The sequence below is a fragment of the Gymnogyps californianus genome, chromosome 3 (genome assembly GCF_018139145.2).
Source record: "Gymnogyps californianus isolate 813 chromosome 3, ASM1813914v2, whole genome shotgun sequence".
In the NCBI taxonomy this organism is placed as follows: Eukaryota; Metazoa; Chordata; class Aves; order Accipitriformes; family Cathartidae; genus Gymnogyps; species Gymnogyps californianus.
Window position 1 is genome coordinate 95,481,913 of NC_059473.1, and position 24,369 is coordinate 95,506,281.

General features: G+C 37.8%; 1 protein-coding gene across 1 annotated transcript in view; it reads right to left on the reverse strand.

The window, feature by feature from the left end:
* COL19A1 (collagen type XIX alpha 1 chain) overlaps nucleotides 1–23,345 on the reverse strand; it is a 198,092-nt gene extending 174,747 nt beyond the window's left edge. The window contains 3 exon segments of the mRNA XM_050893865.1: nucleotides 13,421–13,520; nucleotides 14,019–14,093; nucleotides 23,252–23,345. Of these exon segments, the coding sequence (XP_050749822.1) occupies nucleotides 13,421–13,520; nucleotides 14,019–14,093; nucleotides 23,252–23,345 (269 nt within the window).
* Between the last annotated feature and the right edge of the window lie 1,024 nt (nucleotides 23,346–24,369).

Genomic DNA, 24,369 nt, shown 5'->3' on the forward strand with positions numbered 1-24,369 from the left:
GTTAGAGCTCCTTCCAATACCAGCATCCATCTCCCTATCATAGCTACACTGAAAATATAAAAATAACTCTAAAGAAAACCATCTCTTTTGAACTCTGATCATCTCCTGTCAGGAATCATGCTCTTCCTAGATGCATACCTCATTCTCCTTTCCTTTCTGTAGCTACATGTAGAACATCACACACATTCGCGCCCCCCATCCCCATTTTTCTAACAGGTTTCTACTCCTGTGATTCACTGTAGGGAATAAAACCTCTCTGTACACATGCAAACATGGTCTTATTGTCCAGCATGAACATCCCAGAAATCTTCAGTGCTTTTCCTTACTCAGAACCACGCTATTAAATCAATTGCCTCTATAAGGAAACTTACTCAGGGTCTGACACATTTCTCACAAGCAGTCCACAAAAACTGAACAAAACTTTTTCTTTGGAGATTAATGGCAGAATCTGGAGAAGCGTGATGATCTGTCCATTTCTTCGGTGGGTTTGTGGTTGTCTCCTAAGATACGGTCTTTGTTCAAAATTTAAAGCTAAGATGTGCTTAAAAGAATGGCAGAGATTTAAGTTTTCTTCAAGTCTTTCAAGAATTGTATCAAGCTTTTTGGCATTTTTACATAACCTCTCAAGGCCATTTTGCTGTACTATATGTCCTAAAATCCAATTGTGGTACTCTTTTTTTCAAGTGTGGCAACCATCAAGAGAAGAGGATGTGAACTTAAATATTTCTAAAGGAACTTTACATACTTCTTTTAACGTCTACCCGTGTCTTTATTTAGACATTTTATGAGCAGCTCTGTAACTCATGCGGTCCTTCTAGTTTGCTCCCAGAAATGGAACAAAGACAACAGGTCTAGTTATTAGAGTAGTCTGTTATTTGGCAGCCTTTGAAGTCAATGAGATATTAAATTCTTATGCTAAATATGATTATCTACAGTGGAATGGAGTTATTCAGCTGATCAAGAAACCCTCTGAAGATGTTAGAGAAAAAAAATAATTACGGTAACCTCTGAAAGTCAACTGGCAGCAAAAATTGCTCTGCACACATTTTTACATGCTTCCTACCCCAAAGAAAGATCTATGGTACAGTGTTAATTATTTGTAGATCTCAGTGGTTGCTGTTGTCTGGAAAAGCAAAGAAAATGCAGACCACACTAGAGGCTTTGTCTATTGGAGGCCATGATCGTTCAGTCTGAAGACAGACGATGCACTTCATACTTTGGAAAGGAGGGAGGAAATCAGGAATGACATTTCTTTTTTCTTAGCCTATATATCCATATAATCTTCTCTAGATGAGGAAGAAATCTAAGCATCTGTCTCTCCTTGGAGGTTTTCACAGCCAATTTACCAGCACTGTACGGACATTTGTACAGGTATCTAGAGATGCTAGCTGATTCCAGAAACAGAATGGTCTTTCTAGTTTGGTACACAGGAGGGCTAGTCAGTTCCAGCAGAGCTGCATGCTGAGAGACTCACACCCTCCTACTTCTCACGCTGGTCTTGTGACAGCTACCTTATGTATTTCTGCACGACATCATGCTACCCAACCTAAATGCGTTGTTTCCTTAGAACCCTCAATTTCTTCCTGTTTAGTCTTCTCTCACCCCCATCTCAAACTTTTGGCAGCTTTTTACAATGAGCCAATGGAACAAGCGCCAGCAAAGTGAACTGCTGATTACACTTGGAACAGGCTCCGTCCTTCCTTCCCTGGTTCGTTCTGCCAGGTCCTGGACAGCCCTGGCTGATGGTAAAAGGCAAACCATCTCGCAGGCTAGCATCCCTCTTATGAAAATGCTGAGTGCCTACAGTGAACATAATAGCATGGCTGGCAGTGGAAAGGGAGAGCTAGAAGGACTGCTGTATGGAGTGCAGCTGAACCAAACTAAGGGATGCTTTTTTCCTAACCTCCTCAAATAATTGCGTGGATAACTAGCCGCCTCCTCCTCTTCAGCATGCAGGACTACCTATAAATAAATTCTTTCCAGGTTAAAGTCACAAGCAGGCCACACTAAGAAGTGCTTCAGAAAAAAGCACAGGCAACACCGAAGGTACTACAGCCTACAACACTGTTATAGATGGATATATCTACCCATCTTGGTTCCAGCTGATCTCCCCCAAAAAAGAAAGCGTAAGTGGTGAAGATTAAGTTACCAATAGAAGAGACCGGAGTAGGAAAGAAGGTTAATGATACCAGATACCAGGGTCTGACCTGAAATAAGTAGCTCTGTCAGCTGCAAGAGTGAAGCTACAGAGAGAGAACATGCTTTTGCTTTAACACCCCCTACACACAGCATGAGTAGTCTATGAATATTTAAGCCTGGTGTTCTGCTTACAATTTGAAGGATAATTAGATAAATAATGTGCTCTTTTACAGTTTGTAAAAACTGTTAACATTCATGGATTCTAAGTGAATGAATATGGAAAATAAAAGATCAAAAAATTAATTTGCATCACATAGAGAGACTTAAAAGCATTTTCAGAGAGTGGAAATTATCACTTTTCTGAAGTCTCAGGACTTAGAAATGAGTTGTCTAATTAAAGACAAGTTTAAAACAAACAACAAAAAAGAGTACATACAGATTAGCCCACATCTCTCACACTTTCTGTAATAATGAGATTTTTAGTAAGTTACAGATTAAATGGGGTTAAAATATATCAAGCTCAAAAATATCAACATTGCATTGCTATCTGCTGAGTCATAACCATGTTTAACAGGATGGGCCAAGGACCTGTGACTTGCTAACCCTGTTACTATTAGACCCAGCTGGGAAATGGCCAGGTATTCCGTTTAAAGGGCTAGGAGAAAAACAAAAAAAAAAAACTTGTAAAGAGAGATGGGGTCCTACATTAGGCCCAAGACAGAGGTATTGAAAGGAGCCTTCAAGCAGTGGTAGCTTTGGATAAGTCAATGAACATTTTATTTAGATTTTTCCTAAGCTTCACATCAAAAGAACCCACCAAACCCAACTTGAAAGAACATTGGATATTACCAGGAGTCCTTCTCAGGCCAGGGAAACACGCCAGATGCCTTATATCCAAACAAGGAAGCTTGATATGCTGAGAATTTACAAACTTTTCTCAAAACAGTGAAGGCTCCACAGTACAAAAACTTTGCATTAAAACAATGCATCAACTATAACTTGAGATTGAATCATCTATGTAACTTCTATGTGAAAGTAACAGAACTAGAATGAACAAGGATCTTATTTTTCAACAGTAAGGCTGAGATTGAAATCTTTACTGCTGATGAAAATTCTAAGAACACCATATTACCTACCACAAATCTCAGGCTAGTAGATGAAGTGTGGAGGAGTTCTGACAGTAAAGAAAATATCACTAATATCACCAATATTTTGCATTGTATAAAATTGTAACATTTAAGCATGCAATGAGATGCAAGAAATATTTTGGAAGTTTTACAAAGGAAATACTGTGTTCCCTCCCTGTCCTATGACAAAAACAACATCTGCTGCGAACAGAATTCGCTCTTACCCTATAAAGTACTTGGCTGACAATGGAATTAAGTACCCAATATTATGGGAATCTATATTCTTAAGGAAAAAAATCTGTTAACAGTATAGTCTATAATAGAATCCCAGAATGGCTGAGGTTGGAAGGGACCTCTGGAGGTCATCTGGTCCAACTCCCCCTGCTCAGGCAGGGCCACCTAGAGCCAGTTGGATAGGAGTACACATTTACTTGTGTATGAGAACAAAATCAATCCAACATTAGCTGTTTACAGAGATGACATTTAATGGTGGTAACAAAAGTTAGGATGCTGTAAAAAATGTGATCTTAGGCATAATATGGATTCATATTAGAGTGCTAACTGGTCCTTAAGGAGAGCAATGAAGCAAGGCTGTGTTATTACTCTTCAGTCTTTCAAGAACTCTGACTAGTTAATGAGTCATGACTTTCCTTTCCATGAAATCATATCAGCTATCTTCAATCACAAAGTGTTTTTTTAGTGCTCCTAACACTTTCACAACAAACCAATCTTAAGCTTATGTAATTTCCTGGTAGCATACTGTATCTGTCTCCACGTACAAACAGTAATACAATCATTTATCACTTCCTAAACTTAAAGAAAATCCTGCCGAAAGTAATCTATAAAAAGTAAGAAATAATTTCAAAGTCTATCCTCCTTTTTGAGTAAACACAGATGTCTGATGGCATTTCTTGCATCTAACATTTTCAGACATTCAAGTCATCATATGCAGTTACTGAACTACCGCTACAACTTACCTTCTATGTTTGGTCCTGTTGTGGTACGTTTTCTTCCAATGTCTCTGTCCATATGATTATTCTTATGAATTACCATCTTTATCACATATTGTCCACAGTTCATATAGGATGTTTCATTCTATGTTAAACATTCTCAATTCTCAGTGACTTAATTTCACAGATATTTAAAAAAACCCAACCTACTGCACTAGAAGACTCCCCTCCCAAAACACCTTGTTTCCAAATAACACCTTTACCTATAAAATGAGTGAGCATTATCTACTAATCCTGTATAAGTCAGCTGCTAGCTGTCAATCCTGAGCAACAACAATGATTTAATGGTGCAATTGCACGTGCTGTACTTCAAAGTAAGCGCATTCAGCATGTAGGGTCCTGAGTGCAAGAACTGGACCTGGAAGTGTACTTTTCCCCCCCCAAGTCTTGAAAAACAGTCCCTGTTATTGCATGTGCTCCTGGTGAATACTATTATCTTTTTTGTTTAGTTTCATAGATTAATTTAAACTGGCAGTTATCTAGTATTGTGAACTGCTTGCTCAGAGACAGATCCAGTAAGATAAAAAATAAGGCGTGTGGAGTCACAGTACCCTGATTATGCTATCTGTGTTTTTACTTCTCAGCAGTAGTCCAAAGCAAACCTCAAGTTCCTTAGCCATAAAATAGCCATTGCTATTATGGGATATGCATTCAACAGTATTTGAGTAATCAACACTGCTCACCACAGACTATGAACATACACATTTCTTACTAAACTCTCAGCAGAGTTCACAGAGAAAACTAAGTAAAAGAGATAAATCGAAGTTTATCAAGGACTTCAATGTTAACATTGCTAATACAGGTGTAGCAATAAGCAGCAGCCTAATCCCTAAAATAAAAGATACATGCATTTTCATACAATTAAAAGCCTAATGTCATATTAGGAACTATCAACAAGTTATTCAAGGCCTGTATCGTCATGCTCAATCCCAGAGTATTTTTAGGATTTTTTGTTTTTTAATAGAGTTCTGAGATTCTGCAACTAGTCACATTGACTAAATCAAAAAATAACGTGATCTTTTACATATGGTTCTGTTAATACACCAATATCTGTACATCAGGACGTAGTTTCTACAGATTACAGACTGTTCTTCATGTTGAAGTTCATTAAATCATTCCAAGTTTTGAAATGAGTTTGTAACATGACAAATATTCACTTGAGACAAGGCTGCAATCAGCAAACTCTGTACACTTATGACTGAAATCAAGTTGATACCCAGACCTCCAAGTGAAAAATCCAGGGCATGGACTGTACTGTTCATGCAAAATTAAAGAAGTATTTTTAAAAATTTGGCAATTTATCTCTACAAATAAAAAATGTTTCACGGTATGATGACAAAAACTGAAAAGAGCTAACCACAGAGAAATGCTAGAGGCCAAAAATCTTTCACAAACAACTGAAAATAAATGAAAATCAGTGTAATGAAAAAAGCACCAGGCAGTTCCACTGTGAGAGAGCCCATGAACTATTTTTAGACAGAAAAACTAAAAACTCAGAGGCAAGGTGGGGGAAGGGAATGATATCTCTATGACATCTTTAAACAACAAAGCCCCAGTGTAGACACAGATATATCAGCACAAACGCCTTTTTGTAGGTACAACTTTAGTTAAGAGGAGGAATGTCTGACAGTATAGCTAATGCAAACTACATTTCACAAACTGTTAAATCACAAAAGCCAGGGGAAAAAAAAAAATAATAATAACACCCCCCGGTTTATTAGGGTGTTTTTTTTTTCCAGTCTGCTGACAAATGACTTCTGAAGCACATGGCACCACTGCTTCAGCTGGAGAAATTATACGCATTTTACAAAGACACTTTAATCCTCTCAGCCCAATCAGCAAAACTGATAAATGATCTTTCAATCTCTAATTTTATACTACAACATATGGGGGCTACAGTCTATCCTCAGCTGCATGCATTATATCCAGTACATTTCATTGAATTCTGTGTGGTGACATATAGCATTGCTGTATATACCCATATTTACTCTGCATTTCTTAGAAACTTCAACTATTCATTTTGCAACTGTATTTTTGTTCTAAGACTATTCTGACTAGTGTTCTTATCAAACACAGGTCTTGTTACAGACTTAGATCTGCATCCTCCTTATTGATTTATAGTACTATCTTGTACTCACTTTTGGGGGACTTTTTCTTCAAAAAAGATGGCCAAGGAAAACCAAGACAACATTACAAAGATTTTAAAAGTCAGCATGTTTGGCAGGGAGTAAGAGATGTGTAAACTCTTGTGAAAGTTCCCTACAGTCCAGCATCACTTAAGGCTCTCTTCAGCTAACATACCGGTAAATTGAACAACCTATGGAAGAATCTGTGTCCAGTTTTTTGAACAAGGGCCATAGGGAACCATCCACGTAAATTGCTTGTGCTGAATATAGAAATCTAATAACACACTAACTTTGTCTAGCAATTGCGCTATCTATGACAGTGTATGTTTTAAGTTTTTTTTAAGTTTTGCTATCTTACCCAATAAGAAAACTGAAAAATAGTTTTGGCATCCATGTCAGATGAAAATAAAAAGGAATTCTATATAGGAGTACATAGCAAAAGTGAAATTGCTTAGATATTGCAGATGTCATCTGTTTTAATCAGAACAACAGAATTGTTTTCCACAGGGCAGGTTAAACCATTAAACTGAACATGCAATTTCAGGGTTTGCTTAAGCTAACGGCAGGCTGCCTCCCACCCCAGGAGTGCGTTCTTGCTCCTTCCCCGCTGTGATTGCTGGAGATCACACAGCCACGGGGATCAGCTGCTGGCCTCACTGACCAGAGATGCTGATGCGGAGGAAGTGAGATGAGGCTGAGAGCTGGAGAGGAGTGCTGTGAAGGTAAACTCCTAATTTTATTTTCTTCCAAATAATCATCTTAGCTGGACAGATTTCTCCTTTAAAACAAAGGCAGCAGGAAAAAACAACACTAATCTGAACTGAAATACATGTTTTTCAAATTAAGGAAAGCTTTTTAAGTAAGGAAAGTAAACTGCCTTTACTATTTGTTCATCCAGTGCTTCTGTGATTCGCTTATTGCCTGCCTTAAGTTTCATCCTGAACCGTGAGGCACACGGGGGATCCACACAAACACTGCTGGTCTCCTGCACACTCTCATTGTGGACCAGTGCCCTTAAAGTACACATCTCCCAAAAGCTCCTTCCCTTTATCTGCAAGTGCTTTACAGCAAGAACAACATTGCTGGGCAAAAAAAAAGAAAAGAAACAGTCTGCTTCATCCAACACTGTCTTACCAATTCAACTGGTACGATGCTGCCACACTAAGTGCTCTACTGTCGGAGGAACACACTACAGATCAAAGAATTCAGATTTGCTACAGTCAGTGGCATAATTAAAAGTTTTTCTTCTCTCTGTTCCCTCACAGTCTCCTCTCAATGTAAGTACTATACATTTTTATATACACTCTTCCCCTCTGCCACCTCTCTGTCATTACTTTTGCTTTCCCAATTCTTTCCTCATAGTAAATTGCATGTTAAATTATAGGATGATTCAAGCCCAATATAGCAATTAAAATCCATTAATGCCTGAATTTTAAATTTCATAAAAAGATCTTGGCATATTTCTTGTAAATTGTCAGGTAGAAACAAGCCCAAATATGCAGAAAAAGACATTCACATGTGTTCATCCTTTAAAAGAAGCATTGTCTTATCATTTTTCATGGTAAGAGGCCCCAGTTTTCTCCTTAGTTATGAAATGAAATAATTGGTATTTACATGGTAGGTACAGCTCCAATTTGTTCTTTCAACAGTAACCCCTGTATTATCCTTCTTTTTAATTTATAAAATGCAGTAAGTTTTCAAGTTTCTGGAAAGAAACACAAAGTACAAAATTTCAGTACCTTTCAACCAGAATCAGAGAAAGAAAAATTGTATCACTGCGGCTTCTGATCCACTACTTTGAAAGACCTGAAGAAAGCATCAGGATTTGTACTAAATTCAGGCTCCCACACTCAGGAAGCAAATTCCAGAGACAAGGCCCTTTTTTTGAAAATACCCTGCAACCAAAATACCAGACATTTCAGTCTTAGCATTGTTGGCTCCAACAGCTCAAATGACCTCAAATAAATACGCGATATAGGAAGGGAGAGGTGATTTCTTACATAACTATCTAATATTGTAATAGACCAAAAGCTAGCAGGATTTTGTGTAAGCACAGATAAAAAAGCTGGTTAGCATAACTGTAACTACTGCTTCCAAACAGGGGTGCCACCTCATTGCCATTTTCAGTAGATATTTTAAAAGTTTTTGATGAAATCTTTTGGAATCTGGTGATTTTCACATCTATCCATTCTATACTGTATTAGTACAAATAGGTATACTACTACTTAATATGTATCTTAATAATATTTTTCAAGAAGACTGCTGAACCTGACTCCGCTGCCCAAAACACATGCCACGTACAAAACTAATTAAAAATCATGCCCATATGGACATTCACTGACAGCTGAAGTCATATGCAAGGAACTTGGTATTTATTATTTTGGTGAAGAAAGAAGTCTCAACAGATACAACCAGAGAACATACAGCAAAGTAAATGGTTGCAAAGCCACCCAGAGATAGGTGCCTTTGGGGAGCAAAGTGCTAGCTATGAAAAGGCTTCTAACAGTAAGCACAGAAATTGCCTTGCTTGATGCCAGCTGTGCTCTAGGAAATGCCATTCCCTATGCATTTTTTGCGATTAAAAAGGTTAGCATTAAAAACAAACAAAAAACCCCCACATAAATATTCTTTCATCATTGATTTCTGTTCTTAGCAGAAGGAATCCTCCAGCCTGGAATATAATGACAGAAGTGGGAACAGTATTTCTGCATCCAGTAACTAGACATCACAAAGAGGTGAAACACTTTCTCTGAAATATGGCCCAAGCCACAGCCACAGCTCTTCTGGCAGCAGTGAGTGACAACATTGCTGATGGAGCTCAGTAGTCCAAATACAGTCAAAATCCAAGCTCTTTTGCAGAATCTTACACCAAAAGAGGAAGAGTTTCTAAAAAAAGTCGTGAGAGTAATCCCAACTGCTGTAACTCTGAGATGATTTAACAGCCAGCTACGATAATCTCTTCAGTAAATTAATATGGTTTGTCAAGCCAAACAAACTACAAAATAAGAGAGCCATGACTGTGCCATTAAGATTTGCTAATCATAAACATCCATTTCAGAAACATTCTGAAACTCAGCCGAAACCAACTTACCATCTCCTTTATTGGCACTTTCAGAAGAGAAAAAATTGGCCCACCAGCAACCCAGAAAAGTGAGAATGAGGAACAACTGACATCTGATGCATCTTTAGAGAAGGACAGTGAAATTACTTCATCATAGTGCTATTTACTCTAAGGCAACTAAAGAACAAAGATTAACCTAAAAGGTCTCATGTCCATAAGTACTGAATACTGCTGGCAAATCTAAAGGAGTTGCTATCAGCACAGAGCCCTTGCTTTTGTCAGCAAACTCTATGCCAAATTCAAATACACTGCATAGACAGTACGTGTTAAACTCTAGCGAACAAAATACGACTCCATAATGTATTTATTGAAATAAAATTAAAACATTATACAATTACTATTATTATGACTATATAATTAGATTGTCTGCGTAATGGTATTTTACTGTGAACTTCTTTAGGATTCAAAGGCTCAGTCATACTACTTTACTCAGGAATAACTTCTATTAATGTCCACGTAAGAATTGCAGTAACTCACTCACAGTATTTTAATTTAAAAATCACTCTTTAATCCTGAAAATATTATTAGAATTAAATTAATATTTAGTAGTAATTCACATGGAGCCTAAGAAAAACTATCCATCTCCTATCACAAGACAAAATACATACAAAACTCCCTCACAAAAAGAGATAAAGATAAGAGATACAACTGAAATCCAACATAAATAGACATAATCAATTTCCCAAGCTGACACTGCATTGTAAATTATTTACAACATATAAATAGGTGCAACACTACTCCAGGTCCATTGAAAAAAACCAAAATGGCATCACACAAGAAAAATGGCACAGCATAGCTTTCTATTACCCACACTACAACTGAATGAATGAAATGCAAGAGGAGATGTGCCAAGTTACTTGATACTTGCTAGTCAGCTTAATCAGATACTCTCAGTTTCCTGCAGGATGGATAACAAACACTGTTCTGCTGCTTACTGCACACCACGTCTACTAAAATATTTTCTGAGGCAGAATGATCCTAAAAACCTCTGTGCATCTAATAACACAAGGGGTCTGGAACGACACAATCCGACATAATGTAAGAGAAGGAAATTTAAATAAAAATAATAAATTACAAGATATTGTACATGGATAACTGAGATAAAGTAAATTATAAGATTATGATGACAAATATCTGAGCTCCTGACTATCCTTCACTGTAACCCTACCATGTCAAAATCTGACTTTGTGCTCCTGATTGCCCTTATTTTTAAAAACCAACTCAGAAGTTCAGAAGAGTATCAAAAATACTTTAAACAAATAATTTTTAAAAATCTTGTCTGAAGTGTTATCTCAACAACAGAAAGCTATTATATATTCAACATATTGAATAAAAGAAGTAAATTCTATTCTTAATTATGACATGCATTTCTCTGTGAAGAAAGGTTAAAAAGGCACGAGCAAGACTATTGCCATGAAGAACTAGGATTTAATGGAAATTCTTCAATGCTTGAATGTTATTGAAAATACTTTTAACCCTTTTTTTATTCAGGAAGATATATGTAAGAGGTACTATTTACTTCCACAGCAAGCTGACTGAAAAGCTTATTTTGTACCTTATCAACATCAATAATGTGATACTAATTTTCAGCCTAACTATATCCATACATTAGCAGTTATGCATTTTATTGATAATCAGTTGCTTCATCCAGCTGAAGTTTTCATCCATTAGATATGCGTATTTTCAGGGGAAACTGGAAAGATTTTCTCTTTAGTTTTTCTTTAATGAGGATACACAGAAGAAAACAACAGGGAGGGAGAGGAACATGAGAAGCAAGAGACCATTAAAGCCAAACCACCTGCCTTCCAGGTCTACCCTTTACTGAAATTCTTTATCCCCTGCCCAAGTTACACTGAAAATGAAGAAAAACATTTTTGTCTCAGACTCATCCTCCCTCCAAAAAGCTGAACAGATAAAATACAGAAAAAAAATCTGTTAGATTTCTCTCCCACTCCATAAAGTTTAAAAAAAAAAAAATACTGTGTCTTTCTCAAATATTTTCCTTGCAACCGCTAAAAGTTAAGGCTTTGCTAAGCCACAGCTATCAGCCATGACGTGAATTCCCCATTTTCACTGCCTTCACTAATAAACCGTTTTTAAAAGAAGAAAATAAAACACAGACATTAGTATTCATGCCTACTAATAAAAGCTAGGAAAAAAGCTTTCCACTTTTCAACCTCAGGATCACCTGTCAGACCCCTTCCAAAAACACCGAATTCTTAGAAAACAATCCTTTTGGATAATTAATTTTCCCTCAAAGTAACATGGATTTTAAATAATTCACCCTTTTCCAATTTCTAGCTCCTCTCACTCCATTTTTGCCATTGATTCTCTCACAGTTTCAGAATAAAGTAAGTCAACTTGCAGTATGCATTTCACTGCACACAAAGCACTACTTAGCTTCTCATTCCTAAAGGAAAATTGCCCCACATTTTTTGATATTGCCTGGATTTTCTACTCTTCTATAGTCTCACATTTCCCTCAAATTCCCATCCATTGAAGAAAATCTGTAAAAATCTGAAAAATGTATAATGGATTTAAAAAAAAAAAAGTTTTCTTACTGACAAACTTTCAAAATATTTTTAGTAAAGGCATGTATGGGTGGTACCTAATTTTACTCGTTCCTCTTCTAAAGACAATCTTGATAATACTGGGAAGGCCCTAATAAAAATAGAGCACACTCTGTTGTCAAGTAATTTTATCTAGTCATTTTTTCTTCAATAGCTAATGTCCAAGGTATTTAAAAAAAAGACAATGATTACTTTGTATTACTTTGCAGAATTGCACAAGCATAAAAATTTACATTTATAGTATCTAATGCCTCAGAAAAACTTAGAAACTACCTAGTAATCTACAATATTTAGGTCCTATTTCTTTCATCATTCTCTCTTAAAGACCACTTTTTTGTGTCTGGATGCCTCCGACTCCTCTCTTCTCCCTCTCCCCTGGCTGCATGCTACCCACAGCCCCTCTTTGCTCTGCCCAGGATCCAAGCAAAGGGGAAGTCCAAGGGCTGGGTGTATTTTTTCCTAGGCAAGCTGGAGCCAGACCTCTTGCAACAGAGAATACCCAACCTGAAGACACGGGAATACAGTTGCTTCCCTCGTCATCACAGGAACATGCTGTACAGAAACCACAGTCCCATGACTCGGAGCACATCTCAACCAAGAAGCTCTGAGGTGATCCTCTCTCTCTCTCTCTCTCCACTGAGCATGGGGAACTTGAAACTACATTCCTAGCTGCTTCTTGCCATTTCCTTGTCCTCGTGCAAACTTAAATCCACCCAATCCCATTGTGACTTACTCTCTTTCACCTTCCTTTTGATTTTTCATGCAGTCTCTGCCTTTCATCCCATCCTGTGTCGGAATAGGATGCTGCCTAGTTTCACCTCTACACTGAGTACCCACCATTCTGTTCCTGCTGAAAGGCAAGATGCCAATTCCACTGTGAAAAAAAAAAATGCATGAAAATACAGCGTTTAAGGAAATGGTGACGCTCTCTCTTTTTAATCCTGCCAGTAGTAATGAGAGAGAGGACAGCCAATTTCACTGAGGAAAGATTAGTATAACACTTCCTGTCATACCATGAAAGTTCTTTGTTTCCTTTGTTCTATAAATATTTATGTATAAACAGTAAGTAGAGTTTTCAGTATCAGAATCAAGATTTGAGAAAAAGATATTCGCAATTAACTTTCTACCAGATTCCAGAAGAAAAACACACCTGAATCAAAACGCTTCCTGAAGAAAAAACTGTTACAGATGAAAATGCCTGAAAACAGACATACTTGTCTTTCTGTGGCATCCTTTGAATACACTGCTCAGTGTTTCAGTTCATTAGTAGCATTTAGTCTGAGCTCTGTCTTTTAAAGACTTAGGATGAAAGTAGTATCTTACTTACTTTGTGTCTCTGATGAGAGGTGCGCTTCCCAGTTTAAAACAGATTTTTTCCCGTCCACAAGATGTTTGCCTCAAAGAAAAGCTTTCTGCCAGATCAAACCCTGTGAAATACGATACAATGGTTTAGTTTATTTAATGGAATTTAAAAAACGGAAGTAAATACTGACGTTTAGCATGTTTGGTGACTGTCTAGTGTACAGACTGGCAAGCTGTTTTGAAAACCAGTACTTTAAGTCAGAGAAACTTCCAATATTCATTTTATTGACAGAGAAACTATCAGTGCAAAATTCACTCAGTAGATGACTTTGCAACCTGAGAAATGCATTCATTATTTCCTTTTATCATCTGAACTGATAAGAACGAAGGATGTTTGGGAACAACAACGGAAATGAGTGTGGCTGCAGAACTTGAACCAATACTTTCCAAGAACAACATGTTCTGATTTTAACCCTACCTTCCTAAAAACAACAACAGCTTCTGGAGCATGGGGGTGGCATTCTCTACTGTCCTTTCAGTTTTAAAGCCAGTTTCAGTCAGACTATAATTACATCCACTACTAGCCAATTAATTTAGATATCCATATTAACACAGTCATTTACCTGAAACACCAAGACTGTCTCTGTTGATTTGTTTGAGATGACGGACAACTGTTTTCATTAATGGACACACTGCACCTTCAAGAGAATACAGTTTAGTATCTATCATAAAATTCTATCAAATAAAAATGAATCAGAACAAACTATCATGACAGTGATAGCAATATTAACAGGAATGTTTCTTTTTGTTTCTTTAGGATATGAAAAACAGCAATAAACCAAATTACAAAATCTAAATAAGAGCAATGATATTTCAGATTTCATACTACACTTCTAATAATACAAGCAGATACAGATTTTATCACATTTTAATTCAGCTGTTTATGTTTAAAGCCTACTTGAACAATATAACCAGAAGAAAAACACTAAATTCTTACCTAGCTCTTTCCATCTACAATACTCTATAAAGCAATAACAACTGTTCTAAGGTTGTGGGGTTTTTTTTATTTCTGGCTATATTATTAGAAAATCTCTTTTTCCCCCATTAATGACCATGAAACAATAAAGCATAAATGCTTGATTACTATGACGAGAATCTATTGTTACTTCAGTGAACAGTAATTTCAAAGTGTGGATTAACAAAGATATAATCATATCATATAATAAACAATGTAAGCAATACTTACATTTTGGAAAAAAAAAGGTTGAAAATTAAGCAGCTTTACAGGGGATTAAGTCTGAACCAAAGTATTTAGGTAAACAAGCAGAATGTTCTAAAATCTGGAACATGGTAAATTCTAAGGTTAAATCTAACTGAACACTTAGATCAAACACTGTGTTATTAATATGCAGTATCTTACTTGCATGAAGTCCTTTCTTCTCTTTTTTTTTTTACATATACACACAGGAATACACACTTTTAAGAAGCAAATACAGAGAAATATCACTTTTGTGCATGGGTCAGAAATAGGGCTCTTTCTTTAACAAACTTTGCAAATAGCCCCACTAAACCCTAATAAAACCATCAAACAGAAGATGACAAGCAGGATTTAGCCCATGCACTTATCAAGCACAGAGCTCCATGTTGAGCTGACGCAACTAAAAAAGTGGCCAAGGTCTATCTGAAGCTGCTGAACAGTGACGGTCGAGGGGTTTTCTGAAGTATCAGTTCAATAAAAAAAAGTAAGGAGGAATATCCTACCATTAACCTGGAAATCATCTATATTTAAAGATTTCCAAGAGCATCCAGACTGAAAGTTGGCATTCAAAATAGCTATATTTGTAATCTTAAAGCATAGGATACTTGTCATTCATTCTGTAGTAATGTAGAAAGCATATTATCCTTCAAAAGTCTTAAATTCTACTAAATGTGTTACAGTATTTGATCTGGATTAAGAATGGCTAATTGGAAATAACCAGTAAAAGTGAAACTAAATTATATAATACAGATATAAAGACACCTCCTGACAACATGGTTAATGAAAGCTATGTCAACTGTTTAAAGAACAGACTAGGTGGAAGACATATTTTCATAAGATTCATTGAGTTCCATGTCCTTTACATCTAAACTGCAATCTACAATTACAAGTAACATCACTCATAAATTAATTTATTTCTAAGGCTCTAAGAGAATGTATTCTTTCTTTCCTTCATATATATACATAAATATGTGTATATACATGCATTTACCTATAGAGATAAAGTTTAATGACAAATGAGATGAAATATATGCATTAAAAACACTGTAAATTGTCTTTCCCCAGAAAAAGATGCAGAACTGTAAAGAATATTCATATTGAAATCTCTGAAACTGAAATGAAATCTTTCATCATTCTTGGTTTGCAGGGAGTTTTATGTAGTGTGAAAAGCATTCACTGGAATTACATACCAACATAGCAATTTCAATACACCATTTGATACACACACACACACACACACACACACACTCTCTGGGACAGAAACAGGCTCACCTTAGATACCCTTTAATCTAAAAACCTCAGCCTTCGATCACTTATACAGATTATTAAACTATAGACTTTTATCTATAGCCACTCTAAAACAATGAATGTGGTTATGGTAGATTTACACAAGTATAGCTATAAGAAATATATTGGCGTAAAGGAAGCCTGTTATGGCTGAAGCCAGAATAGCATATCACACATGCCTTGACAAATGTTTTTCTTAAATCTACATGTTTTCTAACCAAGGCTTTTTAATAAAGACTATGGGGCAGATTCCCTTTTTGGTTAAATTACTTTACAGTACTTATAATAAGAGCAGCCAGATATTACTTATTGCTGATTTTACCTTGAACTGCTGTAGTAAGCTCTACAGAACCTGGGACACAACTGTGCTTTTTTTTTTTTCAGCATTAACTTGCATGAGGGCTGAGTGGCGAAAGACAAGGGAGTTTTAGCTTATTCCCCCCAGTCACTTTCTTCCAAGCCCAAATAAAGACTCAAGCCTTAATTTCTGTGTTATCCAGATGATAGCAACAATTCCTCACATGCCACAGACTGGACTGTGGACCTGTTTTTATCAGTGGCGTAACAGTCACAGCATAGACAGGCCATTTAAGCGTTACTTATTTGGTTGTATTCCATATCCCCAGAAGAACTGAGAGGGTTACTATGAATCTTCTTCTATCTCATGCTGCTGATGCACTCCTTTAGCCCAATGTTATTCTTTCTACCAGAGGGCTAAGGCAAAACTCTAGAATATTAAAACCAAAACCTCTCCATACCAAGACTGACAACTTTCATTGCTATAGATTGATGAAAATTCTTTTTACAGTTACAGTTTGTACAGTCAAAAAGTTAGCTGCTTCCAAGATTTTTAGTACTGCTGGCAGATCTTTAAATTTTCTTTGGCCTGAGACAAAACAGACGGTTTACCCATTCATCCTGTGGGTAGCTGAATTAGAATATCTACATGAAGACATTTAGGACAGAAAAAGAACAAGACAAACCCTTACTGCTAATCCAGGCACAGAAACCATGCACCTACCTGCCCTATTAGAATACATTACTATAAAACTGATGAAGCAGTAAAAAGAACGAACTTACATTTAAACACTAGATTGCTCTGCACGTGATAAAACTGGGTCTGTCTGGATTAGAAGTCAACAATTCATATTAAAATGGTGATCTCAAAGCTCAAGTTAACATACCTATAAACTAATGAGATCACCTATCCACAGGACAAATTACAGACCTCAATCTTCAGAAATCAATGAGCTCTACGTAGGAGCTTATTATTATAAAATCAACCTGATAACTTCAAAAATACGTATTTATGCAGCTCAAGTAGATATATCACAGACTACCGATCTTCTGTCTCCCTAATAAGATGCTAGTCAGAGTTTTTTGTTGTTGTTTTTGATAGCATTATGTAAAAAAAATAACGTCACTGCATCTAGACATATCTGCGGCAACATGCGATGGCATGTTCTGAATTCCTGGAATGATCAGGGCACCTGTTGAAGCACACTGCAGCTTCCATCTAGGCCCCATGCTCAGTTTTCCTTTCCGTGCAAATGAGGACAGAGAAGACTCCGGTGCATGCTTCAGTCTCGCTCTTACAGACATCTCTTGTGTGCACTTCCTGACTGGGAACTGTAGCTTCCAATAAGCACTCTTGGCTCCTCCAGATCAAGTGTAACCTGTAATGGCTAGATTCACTTTACAAGTACCTATCTGCTACTTTATAATTAAACTTTATGTTCAGGTGAAGTTTTCAGCTGCCATCTAACATCACGGACGTGCACATTGCAAGGGTACCAAAGTTTCCATCAGTAAGCATGACAGACCAAATGAACGTGGCCAAACAGCAAAGCCCCACCTAACATATACCCACATCCTACGTCAGACTCAAGCTTCAAGCAGAAACCCATATTAGCTAGGATTTGCCTCACACTCTTACTGGATCAGGCTTCATAAATATATAGACATAGGAAACCTCTTCAGAGTGTGTGACATACCTGCAAGTGTCAGCAATGACATCCAACGAGTCCGTCTCAAAGGTATTTGTACTGAAGATAAGCAGACCCAGCTGGTCTGCTTTCAAACAGGGCCAAGAATTCAGATTTCCTACATACCTGTAGCCTCATGTATAGAGGTACCAGAAAATCAGGTGTGATTTTTTTTTTGTTTTCCTTTTTTAGTCTGTAAGCCACGTCATATTACGTTACAATATATCTGTTAATCAAGACAAGGGTGGGAAGAAGAGTGAAGGAGACTGAATCTGCAACTTTGTTGATATAGGAAAGAAGTCAACTCCAAGCCTGGTGACTATTTAGATGGTTATGGAAATAATATAACAGCTTTGGCAGGCAGGATTAAGAAATCCATACCAATGGAGTTCAAGTATTATGATGCTCATGCTAGGCCCGAAGAACTGGATTCTCCCATGAGGAAGAGTAGGTAGGGAAAAACAGGACTTCATATTATTTGAGACAGCCAGCTCACAAGGGCAAGTCCTGCCTGACCAACCTAGAGGCCTTCTATGATGGAGTTACTACATCAGTGGACAAGGGAAGAGCTACAGATGTTATCTATCTGGAGTTCTGTAAGGCTTCTGACATGGTCCCCCACAACATCCTTCTCTCTAAATTGGAGAGAGAGATGGATTTGATGGGTGGATTGTTTGGTGGATGAGGAATTGGTCAGACAGTCGCATCCAGAGGGTAGGGGTCAATGGCTCAATGTCTAGATGGAGATCGGTGATGAGTGGTGTCCCTCAGGGCTCTATATTGGGACCAGTACTGTTTAACATCTTCATCAATGACATAGACTTTGGGATCGAGTGCACCCTCAGCAAGTTTGCAGACGACACCAAGCTACGTAGTGCAGGTGACACGCCTGAGGGACAGGATGCCAATCAGAGGGACCTGGACAAGCTCAAGAATTTTGTCTTGAGGTCCCTCACGAGGTTCAACAAGGCCAAGTGCAAGGTCCTGCACATGGGTCGGGGCAACCCCTGGTATCAATACAGGCTGGGGGATGAAGGGATTGAGAGCAGTCCTGCGGAGAAGGGCTTAGGGGTACTGCTGGATGAAATGCTGGACATGAGCCGGCAATGTGCACTTGCAGCCCAGAAGGCCAACTGTATCCTGGGCTGTATCAAAAGAAGTGTGGCCAGCAGGACGAGGGAGGTGATTCTGCCCGTCTACTCCGCCCTGGTGAGACCCTACCTGGAGTACTGCGTCCAGCTCTGGAGTCTTCAGCACAGGAAAGACATGGACCTGATGGAGCGAGTCCAGAGGAGGGCCACGAAGATGATCAGAGGGCTGGAACAGCTCTCCTATGAGGACAGGCTGAGAGAGTTGTGGTTGTTCAGCCTGGAGAAGAGAAGGCTCCGGGAGACGTTATTGCAGCCTTCCAGTACTTAAAGGGGGCTTATAAGAAAGATGGGAACAGACTTTTTAGTACGGCCTGTTGCGACAGGATGAGGGGTAATGGTTTTAAACTAAGAGAGCGTAGATTCAGACTAGATATAAGGAAGAAATTTTTTAGGATGAGGGTGGTGAAACACTGGAACAGGTTGCCCAGAGAGGTGGTAGATGCCTCATCCCTGGAAACATTCAAGGTCAGGTTGGATGCGGCTCTGATCTAGTTGAAGATGTTCCTGCTCATTGCAGGGGGGTTGGACTAGATGATCTTTGGAGGTCCCTTCGAACCCAAACTATTCTATGATTCTATGATATCCCAGGTGAATATCTTGGCTGTAGGAGTTGATGTTCTTTTCTTTCTCTACCTTTCCATAAAAAAAAAAAATGGGCTGATCTAGTTTACAGGCTTCACACTGGGAGCATATGCGTAGCTGAGAATGTTCCCCTTTGTGATCTGAGATCTCTCTTACGTGCTACTTACTAGCTGAAGTGGCTTTCCACAGCATGCAGGCTTTCACGAACCACATTCTTACGGATACCTAAAGCTCCTTATTCACTGCCCAAGAAGACTTAGTGTTTAACTACTAGTTAAGGAATCCAAGGGCGGCAGGGTCACTTAAATACTGCAATGCTAACAATAGTTTGTGGATCCAACCTTAAATATGCAAAATATTAAGAATATGAATACATTGTATATGAGAGTTACTGTAGAGTCATTATCCTGATTTTGAGAAGTATCTAACCATACTAAAACATGAAAATCAAAAAGCTGAACTGATTTGCATACTTGAAACCACTCAGTATATTTGGGTTAAAGTGCCTATCTAAAATTATGATCTAGAGCCAATACTTTTCACAACACATTCCACATCAAAAGGCAATGGAAATTCACCATGCTTGACAGTCCCAGGACTTTGTTTATACTACATTTTTCATGGGTTAGCAAGTGACTTCGAAAAACAGTAATTGTAAAAGAAAGCTGAAAAAGCAGCAATGATCTGGGAATGAGACAAAATATTAATATTCTTAATATGAAGCATTCAGGAATGATCAAATTAGAACTTCATGTGTCACTACAGAAAGAGCTCATGTGACGCTCCAAACCCAAATGTTCCCAATGATAAAAAAATGTAAGCTGACAACATAAAGAAAATATTCGTGAAGTCAGATCAAAAACATGATTGTGGAGAACTCCTGAACCCTCTCCGTCAGATTTGCTATATTCTGTCATTAGAAGTGAGTGCTTCCTTCTGATGAACAGTTAGCATATCAAAACCTCTGGACAAGTGAGAACTGAAAGAAATCCTTGATGTGAATCTAATGGTTACTGGCACACATTCAGAGCCTAAGGAGGACTGCTCCAAGAAGATCCAGCATACTCCGTCACTCTCTGACATTTTTTTCCAATCTCGGTATTTATGTATTACAATATTGACCCAATGAATAAGTCCCAAAGTATATTCAGAATGCCAGCTCAGAAAGCTCTCCCCTACATATGCACACAAGTTAATCCTTTTTCTTGCACAAGAGATTTCCTTCCCCTAACACACTTCTTCCCCCTGCCCCCCCTTCAAATTAAAGTTAATTTACACTTTTCTCTGCATTTGAAGGCCATTCCTTTAGACTCAAGTAGATCAGGTGAGAAATTTCAGGATGTAAATGCAATAATCCAAGATCCTATCTAAAAGGGCTTTGCTGGAAAAGCTTTCATATTAGCACAGCAAGAAATAAATGCTATGCGTATGTTGTTGAAGGAAGAAAACCAAAAGGATTGCCTAGGCAGATCCTGAAGGACTGATGCTGATCCAAACAGAACTGGTACATGGGAGAGAACAAAGGCCCATGAAAGAGCCAGTTAATGGAAGGGAGGGGGGGACGGGGACACAGGAGCTTAGATATTTCTCTCTTCTTGAAGTGAGCACATTTCCAATTTGTAACAGATTCATCTGCGTACAAATTACCAAACTAGAATGAGACAACTTTGCAACACAGAGTACTCAGTTCAGTCTGAACAGGGCAGATTAACAAAAGGCTTACAGACACACCTGTACCCCTTACCGCTGCACCGTTGCAGGGTCTCTTCTTTCTCAGCTCCTGCTTTCTTGTCTATAACTTGTATTTCTTTTTTGGACAGTAACCATCCCTTCAGTCTCTAGAAGAGTCTCTTTCCTGTTATCAACTTGAGGCTTCACTCTCAGCCTATTCCCTGCTGTTGGCAGAGCTGCTCAAGCTGGCAGCTATCTACTTGTTATTCCTCACCATCTGCCTGTATCACCTCAAACTGCAGAAGCCTCTCTCAATTGCACACCATCATTTATTCTCAGGAAAGGTTCAATCTCTCCTCTTCTTCCCAGCGGTTCAATTTGACCCATATTTGATCCATTTGTGGCAATCAGGTTAAGGAAAACTGCAACTTCCCTGCTGGCTGCCTAGCCACAAACTTCTAACAATGTAATGTACAGTTCAGATACACCATTTATTAGCAGTTCAGTGTCTCTGTCACATCTTCTATGACTGGTTCACCTTCTACTAGGACATCTTTTCATTAGGGGAAAGAAAAGAATATAAAAGCAACAATGCTTCCTGGCATTTTGTTTTAATATTTTTGAAGTTTCCATTTATTCATTTATATTGTTAGGGAACCGTCTGCACTCATACCCTTTTAGCACTTCAGAAACTTCCCTTCTGCAGTCCACCAGCTAGCAACAACAGAGAAGACAACCTATTTTGCTTCTTTCAGACAGCTAAAGAGAATGACTGTACAGCTATGATGCAGGCTCACTCTCTCACAGGGGTTAAGAATTCATCAGTAGAGCACTTAGCCTTGCTGCCCTAAAAATATAAGGCAAAAAAGTCTTTGACTTAAATTCAGACTCTTCGCAACTCATTATTCTTACCTTAGAGCCCACACATTACACTTATTATTTATTAAATATTACTATTTATTGTTTCCAGGAGTAGTAAAAGGATTATTATCCTAGTCATTGACTTTTAAATTTCTTGGGCCTGAGTTTCAAACGTGGTACAGAGATTCAAAGTTGTTGTATCTGTATAGCTTCTATTATCTTTCATCTGGTTTCTGGAAAAACAGCATTACTAAAAATAATTTTCATTTTCTAAAAAAATTAATGAAAAAGAACTCTTTTCATTTCTCTTTAAATAGCAACAAGCATGTTCTCCTTGCTAATAACTACAGGAAAGTTCTAGAAAGTTGAGGTACGTGCTGAGGCTGAGCAATTCTAGAAAACTGACAATTCCTTATTCTACAAGCACACGTGACGTGCCCTTAAGACAGAATTTACCACACTGGAGAGTCTATGTAGAGTTTAAGTGAGAGAGCTAGATAACATGTGGACAGTAAGAGAAAGAAGAAAACAGGGAAGTATGAGAAAATTCATAGAAGACTGGTAACAGCTTTTAGGTTAAACAATATCACTATATTCCTTTCCCCTGTCTTCTTAGGCACAAGGTTTTGTCTAACTCTACATCTGTGAAATGTATGACCTGGTTTGGGGATTAAGTTTAAGTGAGGTTAACATGAGCGTTAGGTTGTTTAGGTCAATGTGATCACTGATGTGCTCTAATAAAGCCACATGATTTTGTTCACAAAAGTTTTGCAAGCTCTGATTTAGAATCTTGTTTTGTATGGTAAGTTGAAAAAGTACAAAACAAAACTCCTAGGAACTACAGCTGCTTCCAAACATGAAACTTCCAAGCACAGGAAAGAGAAAGGCTGCTTTGGAACTGCTTCAAACTTAGACTTTTTAAAAGAGAGATTAAAAAAATTCTTGTATAATTTTATCTGCTCGTACTGCTTATTTTCCATGTACTGCCATTATTTGTTCGAATTTGTTCAGTACTGAGATTTATGCCTTTGGTCTGTGATGGGCAAGAAAAATGGAAGTACCTGTCTGGTCACTGACAGCCACAGAAGTAGAAACAGGAAGGAGGAGGAAGACTGCCATACAAAGCCAAACTATGCAGGATGCAATGTACTTCATCTCCCCCTGGACACATGTGAACAATCAGCTACAAATCTGAAACAGAAAATAATCATATTCAGAACAATCTCTTCTTATTCTTTTCCCCTCACCCCATCAGAAAACTCCAAACAAGAATTTGTTAACTGTAAAGAAAAGAGGAAGTCGCTAGTCACACGCAAAGTGTATCATTTATCTGTTGTAAGGAGCTACAAAAAGAGACTTACGTAAATTCAGAAATAAATGACAAGTATACTCCTTTAGTTCTTTATTAAAAACTCAGAAGTAACACCTTAGAAATATTAACTCAGAGATATAAGTTGTAAAGGCACTAAATTTTAATATCATTAGCAATGACTAATTTTCTTTTATTTTTCTCCCAGGTTTTCAATTTTAAATATATTAGCTAAACTGTTTGGTGTCACAACACTGCCAGTGACTGCTGAAGTAGTCTTCAAATCAAACAAGGACAACATGCAATTGTTTCAGTTTAAGTACAAAAGAAACCAAAATATGGTATTTCTCTGCCTTGCAAAATATGCAAGTGCCTAGAGCAGCCTGTATTGAGTTTACAGTTTAAATCTCAGAAAAATATAGTCTGGCTTCAACAACATATCTTTTGTCCTCTAAAGACAGTATCAGCTTTTCTCCTAGGCCGACTGCAATGTATAGATACACAAGAATTTAATGAAACACACAAAACAACAAATATTTTTCTAATCACATTTTCTGTAAGAAAACCAAATCACATACCTAAGATGCAATTTTTATAATTATTTTCGCAAGGCACCTTATTCATCATCAGACCTATTCTGTCAGTCACATGTACTGACAGCAACGACACCGTCATTAACTTTACCAGCCTCCCCAACAGCAAAGTGAATACATGTTCAAATAACATTATCATTTAATTTCCTGCACCTGCTTTACAAGGAGGCATCAGTAATTCACTAGAGCTGCTACTCCAGAGGTCTCATTTTCTGAAGGGCTCGTGCCAATTAAGTCACTAATACCGCCACCCCCTCGCTGCCACCGCACCTCCGGG